Source organism: Panthera pardus, unplaced genomic scaffold (genome assembly GCF_024362965.1).
Source record: "Panthera pardus isolate Hobbes unplaced genomic scaffold, ASM2436296v1 HiC_scaffold_8, whole genome shotgun sequence".
NCBI classification, from domain to species: Eukaryota; Metazoa; Chordata; class Mammalia; order Carnivora; family Felidae; genus Panthera; species Panthera pardus.
The window spans coordinates 150,162,305-150,180,739 of record NW_026527013.1 but is presented as its reverse complement, the minus strand read 5'-3'; the positions used below and the strand labels follow the sequence as shown (position 1 = coordinate 150,180,739).

At 36.5% G+C, this 18,435-nt stretch overlaps 1 protein-coding gene and 1 pseudogene across 6 annotated transcripts in view; both read left to right on the top strand.

Moving 5' to 3' along the window:
* Positions 1-18,435, top strand: part of CNOT4 (CCR4-NOT transcription complex subunit 4) — a 147,084-nt gene that overhangs the window by 91,489 nt on the left and 37,160 nt on the right. For all 6 annotated transcript variants that reach the window (XM_019452845.2, XM_019452844.2, XM_019452847.2 and 3 more), the window contains exon 8: positions 17,980-18,037. In XM_019452845.2, coding sequence (XP_019308390.1) covers positions 17,980-18,037 — 58 coding nt within the window. The remainder of the gene's footprint in view (positions 1-17,979; positions 18,038-18,435) is intronic.
* On the top strand, positions 2,381-8,075 carry LOC128775629 (signal transducer and activator of transcription 2-like; annotated as a pseudogene).

The following is an 18,435-nucleotide window of genomic DNA, read 5'->3' as shown; positions in this document are numbered from 1 at the left end:
ACTTAAGGAAATTTGAAAAATAATATAAAAGGATACAGAAGAAAGTAAATCCTCTATGTGATCTCAATACTCAAGACATTTTCACTGAAAACGATTTGATGTATTTCCTCTCAGTGTGTATTTCTTTGTAGTCCTTTTCCTTCTTGTGAATGTATATATACACAAAATACATTGGTTTGTTATGTTTTAAAACTTAATACCCATTATCATGAATATTTTCCTGTGTCGTGAAAATATAATTTTTTTATGGCTGCATGGTATTTCATTATACATGAGCATTTGAAATTTATTAAACCAACCTGCTGCTGGTGTATATTATTTTCATTTTGGTGCCCTTATTTATGACACTGTGATGAACATTTTTTTCATACAAATATTTTGATTATAGCTTTGATGCTCTTAGAAGTAGAACTGCTGAGTCAAAGATTATGAGTACCTATTTCCTTGAATTGAGTATTTATTTCTGCACATTTACCAATTTGATAAAAAAAAAAACTGTCTCATTTTAATTTGTATTTGATTAATAGAGTGAATGAACGTTTTATGGATTGTGAATTCATATCTGTTTGTTATGTTTTATTGATGTATTTAAGTGTTTTATGTGCATTATACAGAACTAACTTTCCCCAATTAGTTGACCAATCTATTTGTGTTTCAAAATACTTGTTCTGGAAAAATTTATATTCTGCAATATAACATTGAGTGTTCTCAACCATTAGCATGGTATATCTCTAAGTCTCTTGTGTCTCTTAGGAAAGAATTTTTTTGGTGTCTTTTCACTGTTTTATTGTATTGGATCTCCCACCACCACCTCTTCCTATTTGAGAATAACTGGGCTAAGAATTAAAGAACAGTGTTAGAAAGTAGTGCCATCAGGAATCCTTGTCTCATTCTTTATGGGTCTGTCTCCCTATTTGACAGGGCTGCCTCCAGAGTTTTATTCACTCCTAAGTGTGATTTTAACCATTTATTTGAGATAAGTAGTTTTCACCACAGTATGAACATACCTTGTTATTTTTAATTTATTGAGTTTTTTTAATTTATTGGGTTTTTTTTCTTTAGATTGAAAGTGAAAATTGAAATTTACCAAATGTCCTTTTGGGATTTATAACAAGTACTTAGTTTTTCTTTAACTTTGTGTGTGTGTGTGTGTGTGTGTGTGTGACCAGTTATTAATAGATTTACTAGTTATTTTATTAACTTTGCCTTCATATAAAGTATAGTCAGCACATTTATAGCTATTTCAGTAGCAGGAGAAGAATGACCTTGATGCCATGGAGAAAAAAGAAGAGAAAAGGGGACTTAAAATAGTATATTCATTTAATAACTGCCCAAAGCCAGTGCTGCTGAACCTCAGCTAGGACCAGAGTAAATTTTGATATGGTTGCCTATGCTTTGCATAAGTACATGATATAGGAAGGTTTCTTTGGGGAGGGAGAAGGGTTATTTTTTGTTTGTTTCATGCAGGTTCCTGAAATTTAAGGACAGTTGATGGCCCAAGGTACACAGAGTTGTTTTTTTGGCAAGCTTCCATAGCTTATTTTCTTTCCATGCCAACCCCTGCAAAAGGTTAAGTTCAACTGACTGTCAGTAATACTGAAGGTCCACTTTGGTCTCCATTCCACATTGTCACTCTATTGGGTGTAGTGATAGGTAGGAATTTATAGATAAGTTTTCTTCTTCCCACAGGGAAGACTTGTCAAATTAGAAAGACGAATAGTATGACTCTTTCTGTGGTCCTACCCAAGAGATATCTTTTTCATATTCAAGATAAGTTGAGAATCAAGCCTTCTAGGGAAGAAAGTAAAAGAATGGTTTCTTTTTCTCTTATCATTCATATGTAGTGAATAGCAGTTTTACAAGAATTTGTAACAAAATCTGGAACCTTATGGCTTGACACTAAACCCAAAATGTAGTTTCCTCTTATTTCTAAATAAGCCAGAGTACAAATATTAAGTACAGAGTATCTTAGCTACTTAATCCTTACTGAACCCTGACATCGTCCTGATACAGATATATATGAAGTTGTTTTGTGTGTGTGTTTTTTTTATAATATGTCTTACTCCTATTTCACTTAAGTGAACAGTAAATTATAAAAGGGTGTGTGTTGTTTGTTCTTACCACCCCCCCCCCCATCATTATGCATTTCAGAGTATATCCAGTCAGATTGAGTGTAGATGTGCTATCTTTCTATATTAATAAGTTACTTTGAAACGATGAGTACAAATGATGAGAGTGGGGAATAAGGAAGCCATACAGTAGTGATGCTTAAGGGCTGGGTATTTTAAGTTTGGCACTTTGAAATACCTTCATTTAGGTTGAGACACTTTTTGTGCCCCAACTAAAAACTGTGAAAGGAATAGTACCTAGATGGGCTGCTATGCCCAGGGACAGTAAGTAGGCAGGCCTACATAAGCATTTGGGGAGCAAATTATTGGGTATGTAGATCACTCAAGGTAAATGGATATGAATTGTTATTGTGGCTCAGATAAGCCACCGTTGAAGGAATGAGGATGGTTCAGTTTAGACTTAGGTGAAAAGAGGGTTGATGTCCTTTGTGTTCATTTAATCTCAGTTGTCCTGTGTGGTAGATATCACTACTATCTCGCTGGCAAGAAAAGCTGGGACCGGCAAGACTCAGAGAGTTGAAATAATTCACCAGTACCCTTACACAAATAAGTGATAAACCAGATTCTGACCAAAGTTGCTGCCACTTTTAAGCCCAAGTTCATGCTCCCACTCTGCCACTGCTCAGTCTAGAAGAAGTAAAATTCTTAAGAGACTTTAAACATGAATCAAAACTCTAACATGAGTCAAACTAGCTCACTTAAAGAAAACTATGTCACAACTAATATATAGTTTGACTTTGAAGATCTCTGGTCTGTAAGGCTTATTATCTCAGGATAAATTGGATGTACCATAAATCTAAGGAATTAATGGTATTTTAAGCAAAAGCTTTCCTAAACCACAGTTTGGTGGCAGTAGAGGATAAGCTAAAGAAATGGTGAAAGGAAAATTTCTATAGGAAATTTGTCAGTTTTTGTTATACCGAAAGAAAATGCATGTCTTTTTAAAATCGTGGATGTCTCTTCATTGAAAATCAAGCATAAGCTCTGATAGACTGAGGGCATAGTCAGAGTGCCTTCTTTATTGAGCAGAATGGGAGTGGTCACTGCCTGAACGTTGTTCTCCTACCCGGACATCATTTAGTCAGATATGATCTAGAAAAGGTATGGCCTGGAGACTTGTATAAAATAGTCTTGGATAGAGCTTATTAAATAATGAACAGGCTTCAGCACATCTGTGAACTCTGAAATTTTATCAGATTTTGTGTGCATGTGTACATTTTTCTGGAGAAAGGACCCATGACCTAATAATAATTGTAAATTGCCCTTGTATGCTGATACTTACAGGCATACTTACAGGTGTGATTTCAGGAGTGGTATAAAGCAGTGATTCTCAAACTGTGGACAAGTGCCATGAGAGGTGGGCCTAAAAAAAATTTTTTTTTTAAATGGATCCCCAGAAAGGCATTCCCTCTTTGATAATAGATGAATGATTTACAGTTCCCAACTTTTTTTTTTTTTTTTTTGGCATGAAACTTGGGGCTACTTACTAGTATACTAAGTAGATGAATTAGTAAGGTTTACTAAAACTGTATGTATATTAAAATTAGTGGGTTACAAGATTTTTCTGACCTTAGTTCTGAGAGTCTTTTTCTTATTTCTCTTAAGAAATTTTATTTCCATTCTTTATTTGGAAATACAAAGTTAATTCACATGTGCACATACATACTGGAAAACTAGTAAGTGAGTTCTGGAATCTTGTACCACCTAAGTAAAGTATTTTCAAAAAAGTTAGAGAGCCACTGGTATTTTTTTCCAGTCGGTGGGGAATAATGAATGTGGGGAGAGGGTTAGTTAAAAATAGGGTTGTTGGTGCCCTTATTTCTTAGAAGAAAAGACACATCAAATGAGCAATTGTGTACTTAAATTCAACTTAAATATATAGTATCTTTTAAAAGATCAATCTTTATTGCTGAAATACAAAATTAAAATGAATAGATGGAGACTTTACTTGGTGCTTTTGAAAGCTGGCTACAGCCTGTGATATGTTTACGATGGTGGATGTTTATCTTTCAGGTTTAATATTAATAATTAATTTTTTGTGATTACTTATAATCAAAGCGTTTATTTTCATTCATGGTCAGTATGTTCTGGAGTTATTGAGAAAATTCCAATTAAAATCTTATTTGCCAAACTGTCATCAGTCCAGATTATTGATGCACTTTTTTCTTATGTTAATAGCTAATTGTGCCACATTATGTAAGATGTGGCCATATTTTAGTAGTAAAGTAATACTTGAAATGTTGATGTATATTTGAAGCCTGTATCAAATAAATTCTATAAAGGCAAGCTACCTGTCTATAACTTAAATTTGTTCTTTGAAGTTTATCAGATGTTTATCTCAGTTATTTAAGACTGGCAAGCATGAAAAATTAAAATGAATTCTTCTAAATGAATATGGGAATATTTAATTTAGGAGCAATGTAAATATGTATTTGTGTATACAGTAACATGACAGTGAAATTTGGAAATGTCCCTTATGTTGACATTAAATTGTACCTTATTTCCACAATGCAACCATAATTAGCACAATCATGGAGACTTTATCTTTTCAGTGTGACAAAAAGGAGAACTAGACCTTCTCAGTACTTTTTCTGTCCTACTCCCAGTCCTGGGAAAGGGTCTTTTCTTTGATCCTTTACTATGTAACTACTTGTTTTATGTCGTAAATTTTAGAAAGCAGCCAAGAGACTATTTTCAGGAATTTGGTTGGTATCACTACCAAGAAGTAGAAAGGAAGTCAAATTGGGGCACTGTCTTTGGGGCATGTCAGAAGCTAGCAAAGTTGGCTAAGCATCAGAAGATTCAAACAGAGGTGTAGCTATGTCATCTGCTTGCAGATAATTGTGAATTGTGGTGTATCTGTCAAACAGTCTTTAAGTTTGGTACTGATGATTCTTTCTAGCCCTAAAATCTAGTAGTAATGCTCCTTTTCACTCTACTAGTGTAGTAATCATCAAATTACCAAGTGTCACAGTTTAGACTAACTGAATCAGAATCTCCAGAAACAGATTCTGGATATATACTCTATATTTCAGTGTATATATATATATGTATGTGTGTGTGTGTGTGTGTGTGTGTGTGTGTGTTTATATAATATTTACATATATATAAATATATATATAAATATATATAAATATATATATATATATATATATATATATATATATATATATATATATATGTTTTAAAGCTCCATAGTCCTGCATTCCAACTTTTGGGTTAATGGAAAAACATTTTACTATTTTACTCCTGGGAAATCTATAATTTCACCATAGATCCCAGAACTATTTAGAACTAGAACTTTTTAAAAAAAGTCAGTGAGACTATTTGTATGAAGACATTACATGTTTACAAATTTTCATTTGCAGACATTTTATACACATAGCATTGTCTTCTGGAAATATCTTGATTGTGTTATGAGACCTACCAACCTTTTAGAACTGCTTAGTCCCACTTGAATCCAGTGCTTTTCAGTCAGTTGTGTGGTATTTATAGACTTCAGGTGTTTGGATTTCTCTTTCTCTCAGCATTATTACTGGGCAACAATGATTCCAAGGCCAAAGGCTATTCTTTGAGTTCTTGGATCAAATGGACTCTGAGTATACCTGCTGCAGCCAGGACCCTGAGTGCTTGTTGCTACAGCAGAACTTGTGAAAATTCTATTGGAACAGTCAGGCCTTTCCTCAAAGCCCTACCCAGTTGGCTGAGATGATGTTTAATCTCTCTAATTCTGATTCAGGCTCAGAGGGCTCAGTCAGAGCAATGAGAGGCAGACCTCAAAGCACCTGTGGAAAGCCAACAGCAGGAAATTGAATTCTGGAACCTGGAATTAGGGGCTATGATGGAGAAGCTTGTGAAATCCATCAGCCAACTGAAAGACCACAAGGATGTCTTTTATTTCCAATAGAAGACCCAGCCCCAGTGAGGACACCCCCTTTAGACCCTCATCAAACCAGACGTTAGCAGCTTCTAGAGGAAACCGGATGAACTAGACAAAAGGAGAAAGGAGGTGCTGGGTACCTTTAAAACACTGCTAGGCCACTTGTCTCCCTTAATTGAGCTGCTGCCAAAGTTGGAGGCATGGAAAGTCCAGCAGCGAAACATGTGCATTGGAGCCCCCCGACCATAGGTGGAACAGCTGGAGAAATGTTCACAGCTGGAGCAAAGCTGTTGTTTGACCTGTATTAGCTGCTGAAGGAATCAAAGGGACTGAGTCACATGGTTAGCTATCAGGATGACTCTCTGACCAAAGAGGTGGACCTGTGGAAGGTCCAGTTCACAGAGTTGCTATAGTGTCTGCTTCACAAAGCATTTGTGGTAGAAACCTAGTCTCGCATACCCCTAACTCCCCACCGGCCCCTCATCTTCGGGAATGGGAGGAAGTTTACTGTCCTACAAGGCTGCTGGTGAGACTCCAGGAAGGCGTTGGTTACTGGCTACAGGTCTCCATTGTAGTCCACAGAAGACTCCACAGAAGTTCTTCTCAGTTACAAGGCCTTCAGAACTTCAACATTCTAACTTCAAACCAGAAAACTTTGGCCCCTGAGAAGGGACAGAGTCAGGGTTTAAAGTATAATTCTGGCTACCTGACTCTGGTGGAGTAACATTTAGTTGGTTCCAGAAAGGGCAGCAGTAGAGGATGCTGATTGCAACAGAGGAACTGTACATTATCACCTTCACGGTTAGATACACCTACCAGGATCTGAAGCAGAAGCTAAAACAGACACCTTTGTGTGATTATTTCTAACATGACCCTACTCAATTGCTTAGGCCTTGGTTCTGTGGTTCAGTCTGCTTAGCTCAAACCCTCAGAACCAGTTCTTTTCCAGCCCCCCAAGCCTTCCTGGAGCCTGCTGGGCCCTGCTCTCAGTTGGCATTTCTCCTCCTCTGTTGACCAAGACCTTAACCCGGAGCAGCTGAGCATGCTGAGGGACAAGCTGTTTGGTCAAAACTCTAGGATTGAGGCTACCTTGTTGTCCTGGACTGACTTCGCTAAGCAAGAGAGCCCCCCCAGGCAATCTACCATTCTGGACATGGTTGAACAAAAATCTGGACCTGGTACCTGACCACCTAAAGAATCTGTGGAATGATGGCCACATCATGGACTTTATGAGCTGGAGCCAGGAGCACTAGCTGCTGAAGAAGACCCGTCTTCGGTGCCTTTCTACTACACTTCAGCAAATCATTGGAAGGGGGCATTACCCGCTCCTGTGTGGAACATCAGGATGGTGATAAGGTGATCTGCTCTCTGCCACCCAAGTCCAGTCACTCCTGCTGTCCCAACTCATCCACCACCACCAACTGCTTACTGAGGGAGACCTACTTAAGAATGTGCTCTATTTCCTCTCCCCTGAGTCCCCCTAGGATGAGGCTTTTGGGTACTACCGCCAGGAGAAATTTAATCTCCAGAACAGAGGAAATACCTGAAACACAGGCTCATTTCGGTGTCTAACAGACAGATGGATGAGCTGCAACAGCCACTGGAGCTTAAGCAGGAGCCATAATCCAATCCATTACAGCTGGAGCCCAGGATGGCATTAGGGCCAGAGCTGGGTCTGAGGTTAGAGTCACTGCTTAAGGCAGGACTGGTTCTGGGGCCACAGCCCTGGAGCCCACACTAGGCACGGTATCACAGAGTGCTAGAGCCAAACCTGGGACCAGAACTGAACTGGAGCCTACTCTAGAGCCATTCCCAGGGAACCCCAGGAGAGAGCTAACCTTTCTCTATGATATGCTTCTAGTGTAACTTGAGATGCAAATGAAAGTGCGCCCCATGCATTTTGGTGTTTCCCCCCTGGTTATTTTAGAGGAACAGACTTGTTCAGAAAGAGAACTTTCTGAACAGAAGTGGCTAATAAACTTTGTGGGGGGAGGGGGAGCAAAAAAAGAAAACCCGTAGATTTTTTAGTTTGCAGGTTTTTAAATAAAAAAGTCCTGTGTAGTTTATCTTAGTGTATCCAATCTTCTTTCATCCGGTATCATTAGGACTTGGCAATTCTTGACCAGAAAATAGTCCATTTCATGGAGTAGGTCTCTCTCTTCCTTATTAAATGTGGTATTTATTAAACTTTATTTTCCTTTTTTTTTTTTTTAACTTGGTATGATAATAGATGGGCAGATGTTGAATGTAAAACAACAGGTATTTAATGTGACTATAGCTTAAGCAGACACATAGCTTGATGAGAAAGGAAGTTCAACACCTGATGCCAGGGAAGTTGTGAAAACTCTTACTTGTTCATCGTAGCCTTGGGATAACTGTGAGCTGTCCAGCCATTAGAGACCCTAGGGGTTCACATTTATTGGAATTGGGATTTATAAAAATACTTTTCTTTCTGTTGGGATATACATGCATTAGCAGGGATTCTCCCGTCTGTATTTTCTACTTTTGCACCGATAGATGCACTTTAACTACAGGTTTAACTACAGTTGTTTTTTTACAGCCCATGTAGGAAAAAAAAAAAAAAATTTCTAGTTGTATCTTTATTCTGAAAGCTTTTCACTTATTATTCCTTGAATAGTTAATTTTAAAATAAATTGAAGAATATATTAAAATTGACTGATACCTTGCCCCAGTTCTGTTTTTTAGCAGCTATCTTTGGTTTGAGGACACTGATGTAGAAATTTTTAAGCATCTTTGTAAACCTTCCCCAGGTAGGGCATCAAATGCTATGAATTAGTACTTACAAAACTGCAGGTTGGCATGGTGGACTGGATGATATAAGATGTTCTGATTAGTTGTAATCCAGACACATCAAGATTTATTCTGAATGTAAGATTTTCATATGCTGCCCTTGACATTAGCAAGATTAACCTCACCTGTATTGCAAATTAATATTTAGTGCTCTTTAATGGTGGTGGCTGAGAACCTGAACCGAGACCAAGAAAGCAATGTCTTGCTTTCAGTCTTTTGTTTCTATTATTTCTGCTGTTCTCACCTTTAAGCCTTCCTTTATTCTATCATAAGAATAGTGCAGATTTGAGGAAGATGGTGGGGTAGGTAGCACCATGAATCTGTCTCCCAAACTGGACAACAATTGCACTGGCAGAATCTGTCTGATGTAACTATTTTGGAACTCTGAAATTTGTTGAAGGCTTGCAAATTCCACTGAAAGACTTGGGGTTAATTTTGGTCAATTTCAGCTCTAAGGCCGCAGCAGTTATCTGTCTCCTACTGCCAGTACATGGCCAGCAGCTGTGCACATATTCCTGGAACAGCTTGTGCATAGGTTGCAGGAGCCAGGGTAGGCAAAAAGAACCTTGTCTTTCCAGTATTGAGGATCTTTGCTCTAATTGCTGATTACCTCTTCTGATCACAGAGGTGCTGACAAAGAAGCAGGCAGCCATTGTTGCAAACCCCTCCTTTGGCTGAAATAATATCCAGGGGATTTAAAGGACTGGCACCCTTCCCCTCTTTCCCCCTTTCAGTTTTTTCTTTTTCTCCTTTTGGGTGCTAGACATTAAAGACTAGGACATTCAAAAACAACTGCATATATGAAGAAACTTAGTGACTTAGACTGTGCATGACCAGAGAAAGGCTCAGAAGAGACCTGAGAAGACTTTAAGTTTATACCTAGGACTGACCTTTGGCACAGAGACTTTTTGCGAAACAAACAAACCAAACAACCAAAAAAAACAAAAAACAAAAAAAGCAAACAGTGGGGAAGGGGGAGAATCTGTTTTCCAGAGGTACTATGTTACTAGACTCAAATGGGCAGTGTTCAGTAAAAAAATCATAGCGCATATAAAAGAAGCAATAACTAACAGAAGAATGACCAACAAAAACTGTCCCTGAAAAAGATCCAATGGCAGATATAGTAGACAAAGACTTTTAAAACAATTCTTTTAAAGATTCTTAAATAAGTAAAGGAAGATGTGGAGAAAGGTTAAAAAAAAAAAAAAAAAGTATGAACAAAAGGGAAATATCAATTAAAAAGTAAGAAACCAAAAAGAAATTCTGGATCTGAAAAGTATGGTAACTCAAATGAAAAATTCACCAGAGGATTCAAAGGCAGATTTGAGTAGATAAAGAATCTGCAGATTTGAAAAGGACAATGGAAATTAAGGAGTTTGAGGAACACAAGGAGAAATGGCTGAAAACAAGTGAAGAGAGCCTAAGGAACCTGTATGTAAGACACCATCAAGCAGACCAGCATATGCATTGTCAGAGTTCCAGAAGGGGAAGTGAGAAAGGTGCAGAGAGAACGTATGAAGGAATAATGGCTGAAAACTTACCCAATTTGATGAAAGAAATGAATATAAACATCTGAGAACCTCAAGGAACTCTAATTAAGATGAACTCAAAGAGATAAACATTGAGACACACTGTAATCAAACCAAAATCAAGTCAAAGTAAAATCATAAATAAATCAAATTTTTATTAAAAAGCCAAAGACAAGGAGAGAATCTTGAAAACAGCAGATGTGAATCATCATGTAGAGGGAATCCTCAATAAGATCATTGGCCTATTTCTCATGAGAAGCTTTGGAGGCCACAAGGCAGTGAGCCAATATATTCAGAGTGCTAGGAGAAAAAAACTGTCAACCAAGAATTCTATATCTAGCAAAACTGTTCTTCAAGAGAAAGGGAGAAATTAAGACATTCTCAGATTAACAAAAGCTGAGGGAGTTCATGAGCTCTAGACCTGTCCTGCAAGAAATGCTCAAGGGAGTCCTGCTAGGTAAAATGAAAGGACACTAGTAAAGGTAAATAAATGGGCAATTATAAAAGCTAGTGTGATTGTACCAATGATTTGTAACTATACTTTTTGTTTCCTGCATGATTTAAGAGACCAATACGTTTAAGGTTCACTGTATTACTGTAAACGCTGAAAGGGGTTGGGATTGAGCTGTAAAGGAGCAGAGTTTTTATATGTTACTGAAATTAAGTTGATACAGAGTATTATAACATTAGGATGTTCAGTATAATTGATATCACATGATAACAATGAAGAAAATAGCTCTAGGGTATACACAAAAGGAGATGAGAAAGAAATTTAAACATTTCACTAGAAAAATGTCAGCTAAACACCAAAGAAGACAGTATTGCAGGAAATTAGGGGGAAAAAGCTATAAGGCATGTAGAAAACAAATGGCATAAAGGGCATAATAACTACTTCCTTGTCAGTAATTACTTTAAATGGATACAACTTTAATCAGAAGACAGATTGGCAGAATGGATAAAAATACATGACCCAAGTATATGCTGTCTAGAGGAGATTTGCAATAGACCCAGAGACACAAACAGGTTGAAAGTGAAAGGATGGGAATAGATAATCCATTAAAATTGTACACAAAAGAGATCAGAAATGCCTATTCTAGTTAGTACCAGACAAAACAGACTTTAAATCGAGAGACAAAGAAAGACATTGTATGTTAATACAGCAAGAAGATAGAATAGTTATAAACGTTATGCATCTAATGACAAACATCAAAATATATGAAGCAAAACTGACAGAACTGAAGGGAGAAATAGTTCTACAATAATAGTTGAAGATTTCAGTACTCTGCTCCCAGTGATGGATATAATAACCAGATAGTAGATCAGTAAGGAGAGAATTTAAACAACACAATAAACCACCTGGATCTGACAGACAAATACAGAACACTCTCCCCAAAAAGAACGAAATATACATTCTTCTCAAATGTACATGGACATTTTCCAGGATAAGATTATATGTTAGGCCACAACTTCTCAGTAGATTTGAAAAGATAGATATCATACCATGTATCTTTTCTGACCATGGTGGGATAAAGTTAGAAATCATTAACAAAAGGAAATCTGGAAAGTTCAAAACATTGTGGAAATTAACACTTTTAGACAACTAATGGATTAAAAAAAATCAAGGGAAATTGGAAAATACTTAGAGATGAATGAAAATGGAAACAAAACGTATCAAAACTTATGGAAAGTAGCTAAAGGAGTGCTAAGGGGAAAATACATAGCTATGAGTGCTTACATTAAAAAGCAAGAAAGACCCAAAGTCAACAACCTTACATCACAACTTAAGGAAATAGAAAAACAACTTGAACAAACTAGACCCAAAGCTTGCAGAAAGAAGCAAGTAAACATAAGAGCAGTGAAAGATGAAATCAAGAGTAGAAAAACAGTAGAGAAAAAAGGATGAAACTAAAGTTGACTCTCTGAGAAGATCAAGAAAATTGACAAACCTTCAGTTAGTTGTAGACTATGAAAAAACACAGAAAAAGCTCAAAATATTAAAATCAAAGTGGGGATATTACTACAGATTCTATATAAATAAGAATTTTAAGAGTACTGTGAAAAATTGTATGACAACACATTGGTTAACCTAGATGAAATGGACAAATCCCTAGAAACACAAAAACCTACCAAAACTATATTGTGAAGAAATAGAAAATATGAATAGATATATAATTAGTAAGGCAATCAAACCACTAATCAAAAATTTCCCAACAAGGGAAAGCCCTGGATCTAATGGCTTCACTGGTGAATTCTACCAAACATTTAAAGAGGAACTGATACTAATCTTTTTCGAACTTTTCCAAGAAATTGAGAAGAGACCGCTTCCGTACTCAACCTGTGAGGCCAGCACTACCCTGACACCAATGCCAAAGACACTATCAGAACACTACAGACCAATACACCTTGTTTATTTTGATGCAGAAATCCTCAACCAAATACTATCAAACAGAATTCAGCACATGAAAAGGGTTATACACCATGATAAAGTGAGGTATTCCTGGAATGCAAGGATGGTCTGACACAAAATTAAGCTATTTGATGTGTCCTATGAACAGAATGTAGGATATAAAACACATGATACCTCAATTGATGCAGAAAAATCATTTGACAAAAGTCAATACCCTTTCATGACTTAAAACAACCTAGGAAGAAAACTACTTCGACACAATAAAAGCCATATATGAAGAATTCACAGTGAACATCATTCTAATGGTGAAAGACTGAAAACTTTTCCTCTACAATAAGGAACAAGGCAAATGCCCACGTTTACCACTTCTATTCAGCATTCTATTGGATGTTCCAGCCATATCAGTTAGCCAAGACAAAGAAGAAGCATCTAAATAGAAACAGAATAAGTAAAAATTATCTTTTTGTAAATAGTGTGGTCTTATATGTAGAAAGTCCTAGGGATTACACACACAAAATAAATGATTAGAAGTAATAAATGAATTCAGTACAGAATACAAAGTCAATACACAGAAATCCATTGTATTTTTGTATGTGAACAATGAACAGTTTGAAAAGGAAATTATGAAAACAGTTGTATTCACCATAGTGTCAAGAAAAATAACTTAGGAGTTCCTAAGCAAGGAAATTAAAGACTTACACAATGAAACTACAAACCGTTGCTGAAAGAAATTAAAGACACATAAATGAAACGCATCCCATGTTCATTGATTGGAAGACAATATTATTTAAATGCCTCTTTAACCCAAAGCTATTATACATCCAATGCAATCCATATCAAAATTCTAGTGATTTTTTTTTTGCATAGAAAAACCCATCCTAAAAGTCATAGGGAATCTCAAAGCACCCCACATAGCCAAAATTATCTTGAAAAAACAAAACTGGAGGAAGCACAGTTCCTGATTTCAAAACATAACTGCAGATCTGCAGTAATGTAAACGGTGGGATTAGCCTGAAGACAGATATATATAACTCAACAGAAAGAAAAGAAAGCCCAGAAGTAAACCATCACATACAGGTCAAATGATTTTTAACAAGTGTACCAGAACCATTCCATGGGGAAAGAATAGTCTTTTCAACAAATGGTGCTGAGGAAACTAGATGTCTACATGCAAAAGAATGAAGTTGGATCCTTACCTAACACCATATTAAAAAATGAATTCAAAATGGATCAGTGACTTAAATTTAAGACATAAAACAATTGATGGCTATAAATAAAACAAACTTAGACAAGCTCAAGGAGATAAGTTTATTCAGGAATAGCAGAGGAACTGCAGTTCGGAACAAGCAACCTGTGGCGAGTCCATTGAGGGGTTTTGGTAGGTTGTATTTATGCACAGTGAGTGGAAAGAGGGGAAAGTTGGGGTCGAGTCAGTTAAAATTAAAAAAAAAAATAAGGAAACCAGCCTTGAAAATTTTCCTGAGCAAACAAAATCATTCCGTTTATTCATACAAAGCTCAATTCATCCCATTTTGTGAGATCAATCCAGTTGAAGTCCTGTTCCATTCAGGCCTCTGGCAAAACTTCCCAAGGTCGATACAGGACAACCTCTGATCATTCCCCGCCCCCAAACCCCCCCCCCCCACCCCTGCCACAAGAAAATTTCAACACTATCCATTTCCTGTGAATCAGACATTTCTGAGAAAGCAGTCTTTTAGTCCTTAGGTTTATCTTCCTGGGGGCACATGTATGAGAATATCCTTCTTATATTCTCCAGTTCTTTTAGATGGAAATTCTTTCACACAGCAAAACCATTAAAAGAAAACACATGATTAAGCTTCACAACATTGGATCTGGCAATGATTTCTGGACAGGACACCAAAATCATAGGTAACAAAAGAAAAAGTAGACAAATTGTGCTTAATTAACATTTTAAAATTTTGTGACTCCAAAGACACTGTCCATAGTAAAAAAAAAAAAAAAAAAAAAAAAAACAACCCACAGAATGGGAGAAAATATTTGCAGATCATATATCTGAGAAAGGGTTAATAACCAAAATATACAGACACTCCCTAAAACTCAACAACAACAACCAAATATCCCAGTTCAAAAATAGGGAAAGGACTCAAACCGACAGTTCTTCAGAAATATAGAGGTAGGGTCATTGAGCACATGAAAAGGTGCTGAACATCACTAATCATTAGGGAAATACAAATTAAAACTACAATGAGATACCTCCTCACACCCATCAGTATGGCTACTGCCAAAAAAGCAGAAAACAGAATCACTAAATTCTACTCCTGAAACTAATATTATACTAGATGTTAACTAGAATTTAAATAAAAACTTGAAACATTAAAAGAGAAAAATAAAAAATAGTAAAAAGAAGGGGGGGGCTAGAAAATGAGAGTTGAAAGAGACGTGGAAAAATTAGAACCCTTGTGCATATAAAATGGTACAGTCACTGGGGAAAACAGTATGGCAGTTCCTCAAAAATTAACAAATAGAATTACCATACAATCCAGCAATTCCACTTCTGGGTAGATAGCAAAAAGAATTGAAAGCAGTGTCTTGAAGAGATATTTGTACATTTATGTCTTAGCAGCATTGCTCACAATAGCTTAAGCGTGGAAGCAGTCCAAGCAAGTGTCGGTGGCCAGATGCATGAGCAAGCAAAATGTGGTATACATACAAAGTAATATTATTCCGCCTTAAAAAGGAAGGGAATTCTGCGATACATTACAACATGGATGAACCTTTAAGACATTGTGAAATAAGCTAGTCACAAAAAGACAAATACTCTTTGATTCCACTTATATGAGGTATTTAGAGTAGTCAAAATTATAACAAAGTATAATGGCAGATACCTGGTGGGAGGAGAAATTGGGAAATTATTGTTTAACGGTATAGAATTTCAGTTTTATAAGATTAAAAGAGGTGAGGATGATGATGGCGATGGTTGTACAACGTCAGTGTATTTAATACCACTGAACTTAAAAATGGTTAAAACAGTAAATTTTATATTAAGTGTATTTTACCACAGGAAAATTTTTTAGAAAATATTGCAAGTTCATCTCATTATCATCTGTATTATGTTCCAGTCTGTTCTTTATGCCACCACCAAATTAATCTTTCTAATACTGCTTTGTGTCATTTCTGTGTGCAAAAATTTCTCTTGGTCTCTGGTTCTACCCTGTGTCTCTCTGTCCTTACCTCCTACTGCTGTCAAAAGCATCCTCTGTCTTACCTAAACTAATTACTTAACTTTTTCCCAAACCTGTCTGTGCCCTTTTGATGCTTGATATGCTTGCTTTTCCTACCTTTAATGTTCTTTCCTCCTTTTTCCCTTCCCTCTCCTAATGTGTAAATCGTTTTGAGGACCTACTTAAATTTGAACTCCCCTAGGAAATGTTTCCTAATTGCCCCACTTGTGGTGGCTTCTCTTTCTTTTAAAGACCTATATGGGGCGCCTGGGTGGCTTAGTCGGTTAAGCGGCCAACTTCGGCCCAGGTCATGATCTCGCGGTCCGTGAGTTCGAGCCCCGCGTCGGGCTCTGTGCTGACAGCTCAGAGCCTGGAGCCTGTTTCAGATTCTGTGTCTCCCTCTCTCTGACCCTCCCCCGTTCATGCTTTGTCTCTCTCTGTCTCAAAAATAAATAAAATAAAAAAAAAAAAAAAAAAAAAAAAAAAGACCTATGACATTTATTGTTTGAAACAGTTCGTTTAGTAATTGTCACTGGTTGATATATGTTGGTGTGTACCTGTCTCATTTCCCCAAGTATCTCCAAACTCAGTGGGCTCAAAGCGATATCTTAAAATTATTTGTATTACCCATTTAACTTAAAATGAATTGATTAATTGATATTTTGTGAATAATAACAACTAAAGATGATATTTAGTGAATTCCAGACCTACTTGTCAGAGTCAAGAGCATCTGGTGATGTTTGTGCAGAAGATAAACTTGGTATTGTGATTGGGTACTAGACCTTGTTAAATTTTTCTAGAGCAATTAAATGTGGTACCAGTGGGTTGTCTGCCTATCAGGATAACTTTGTACATATTTCAGGCCAATAAAATAATTTTGAGAAATTTGGAATCTTAATTTGTCTCCCTGTAATACTGTATCAGAATAAGTATTAGTATTTTTATAATTATGTAATTTTATAATTATATGATATTTATATATAATTATATAATCATAGTTATCTTTTATTGATGTGCTGGATTAAATAAAGTTAGTTATGGAAATGGTTTGCTAGGTCAGTGTTATAATGCTTATAAAGATTTTGTTTTGGTTTTAAGTCAGCAGTTATGTGTTACTTTACTGTCGCGCTGCATTTGCTCCATATGGAAGTCAAGTTTTAGGTTTTTGTTTAAACTATGGAGCACTGGGGTGGCTCAGTTGGGTGAGCGTCTGACTTCGGCTCAGGTCATGATCTGATGTTCATGAGTTTGAGCCCCGTGTTGGGCTCTATGCTGACAGCTTAGAGCCTGGAGCCTGCTTCAGATTTTTGTCTCCCTTTCTCACTGCCCCTCCCCTGCTCATGCTGTGTCTCTCTTGTCTCTCAAAAATAAATAAACATTAAAAAAAAACTTTTTTAAGTAAATAGTTTGCACAAAAGTTTCTGTTTTGTCGGCTCAAACTCACAAAACAGTGAGATCATGACCTGAGCCGAAGTCAGACACTCAACCGACTGAGCCACCCAGGCGCCGTGTGTGTGTGCATTTATACACACACATGCCTTCTCTAGGGTTGTAACTAGGATTTTGAAGTAGTAAAGGAAATTTGTTGCTCTTAAGAACCTGTAGAGAATATTTGGGTGACTTTTATGCCCTCTGTTAAACACCGGGAAAAATAGGTGAGTATTATTCCAAGAATTTTAATGGAGAATGTGTTTATCATGCGCACAAAGCTAAATAACGGATTAAATTTTTGACCTACTACAACAGTACTCACTTTAATCAGTACTTTTTTTCATAAGTTATGGTTTCACCCATTGTTTTTGGAGAATCTAGTTAGAATGTAAGTTAAGTTGCTCAAGTGTAGGGATTTGATCTTATACTTCTTTGTATCCTCAACATCTAAACCAATATCTTTACATCAGAGTGCATCAACAAATGTTAAGATGATAAAATATCTATTTTTCTGGCTTTTGGGGTGTTTGTTTTTCTTGTGGGAGAATGACTTTACTCTGATTTTACTCTATGTGTTTTCTTTTTGCAGCCCCATTGACAAACCTTCAGATTCTCTCAGTATAGGGAATGGTGATAATTCACAGCAGGTAAGGCTCTTGATTCTGTACTTCGTTTATATTCCATTCTCTTGAAACAAAGCATTCTGTGCAAGTGAATTTTCTGGATAGTGGAAAATACTTGACTGAGACAATTTAACAATACTTTTAGTGGATATCCTTTTTTAAATGTAGTATAATGAATCTTCTTTTCCTTCACAGAATTACTGTGTAAGAGCATAACTTAACCTTTTCTTGATGACTCAGATTTATCCTTATGACCATATGTCATATTGTATGGTATCTCAGTATTTTAGTGTCATATGAGTCTGTTGATACTACTGGTCTTTTTGACCATCTACAAAATGGTCTCAGACTAGCATGCCCCCTTTATTCTTAAGAGTTATTTCTCTGCTGTATACCCCCCTTGTTGCTTATTGTCAACTTTA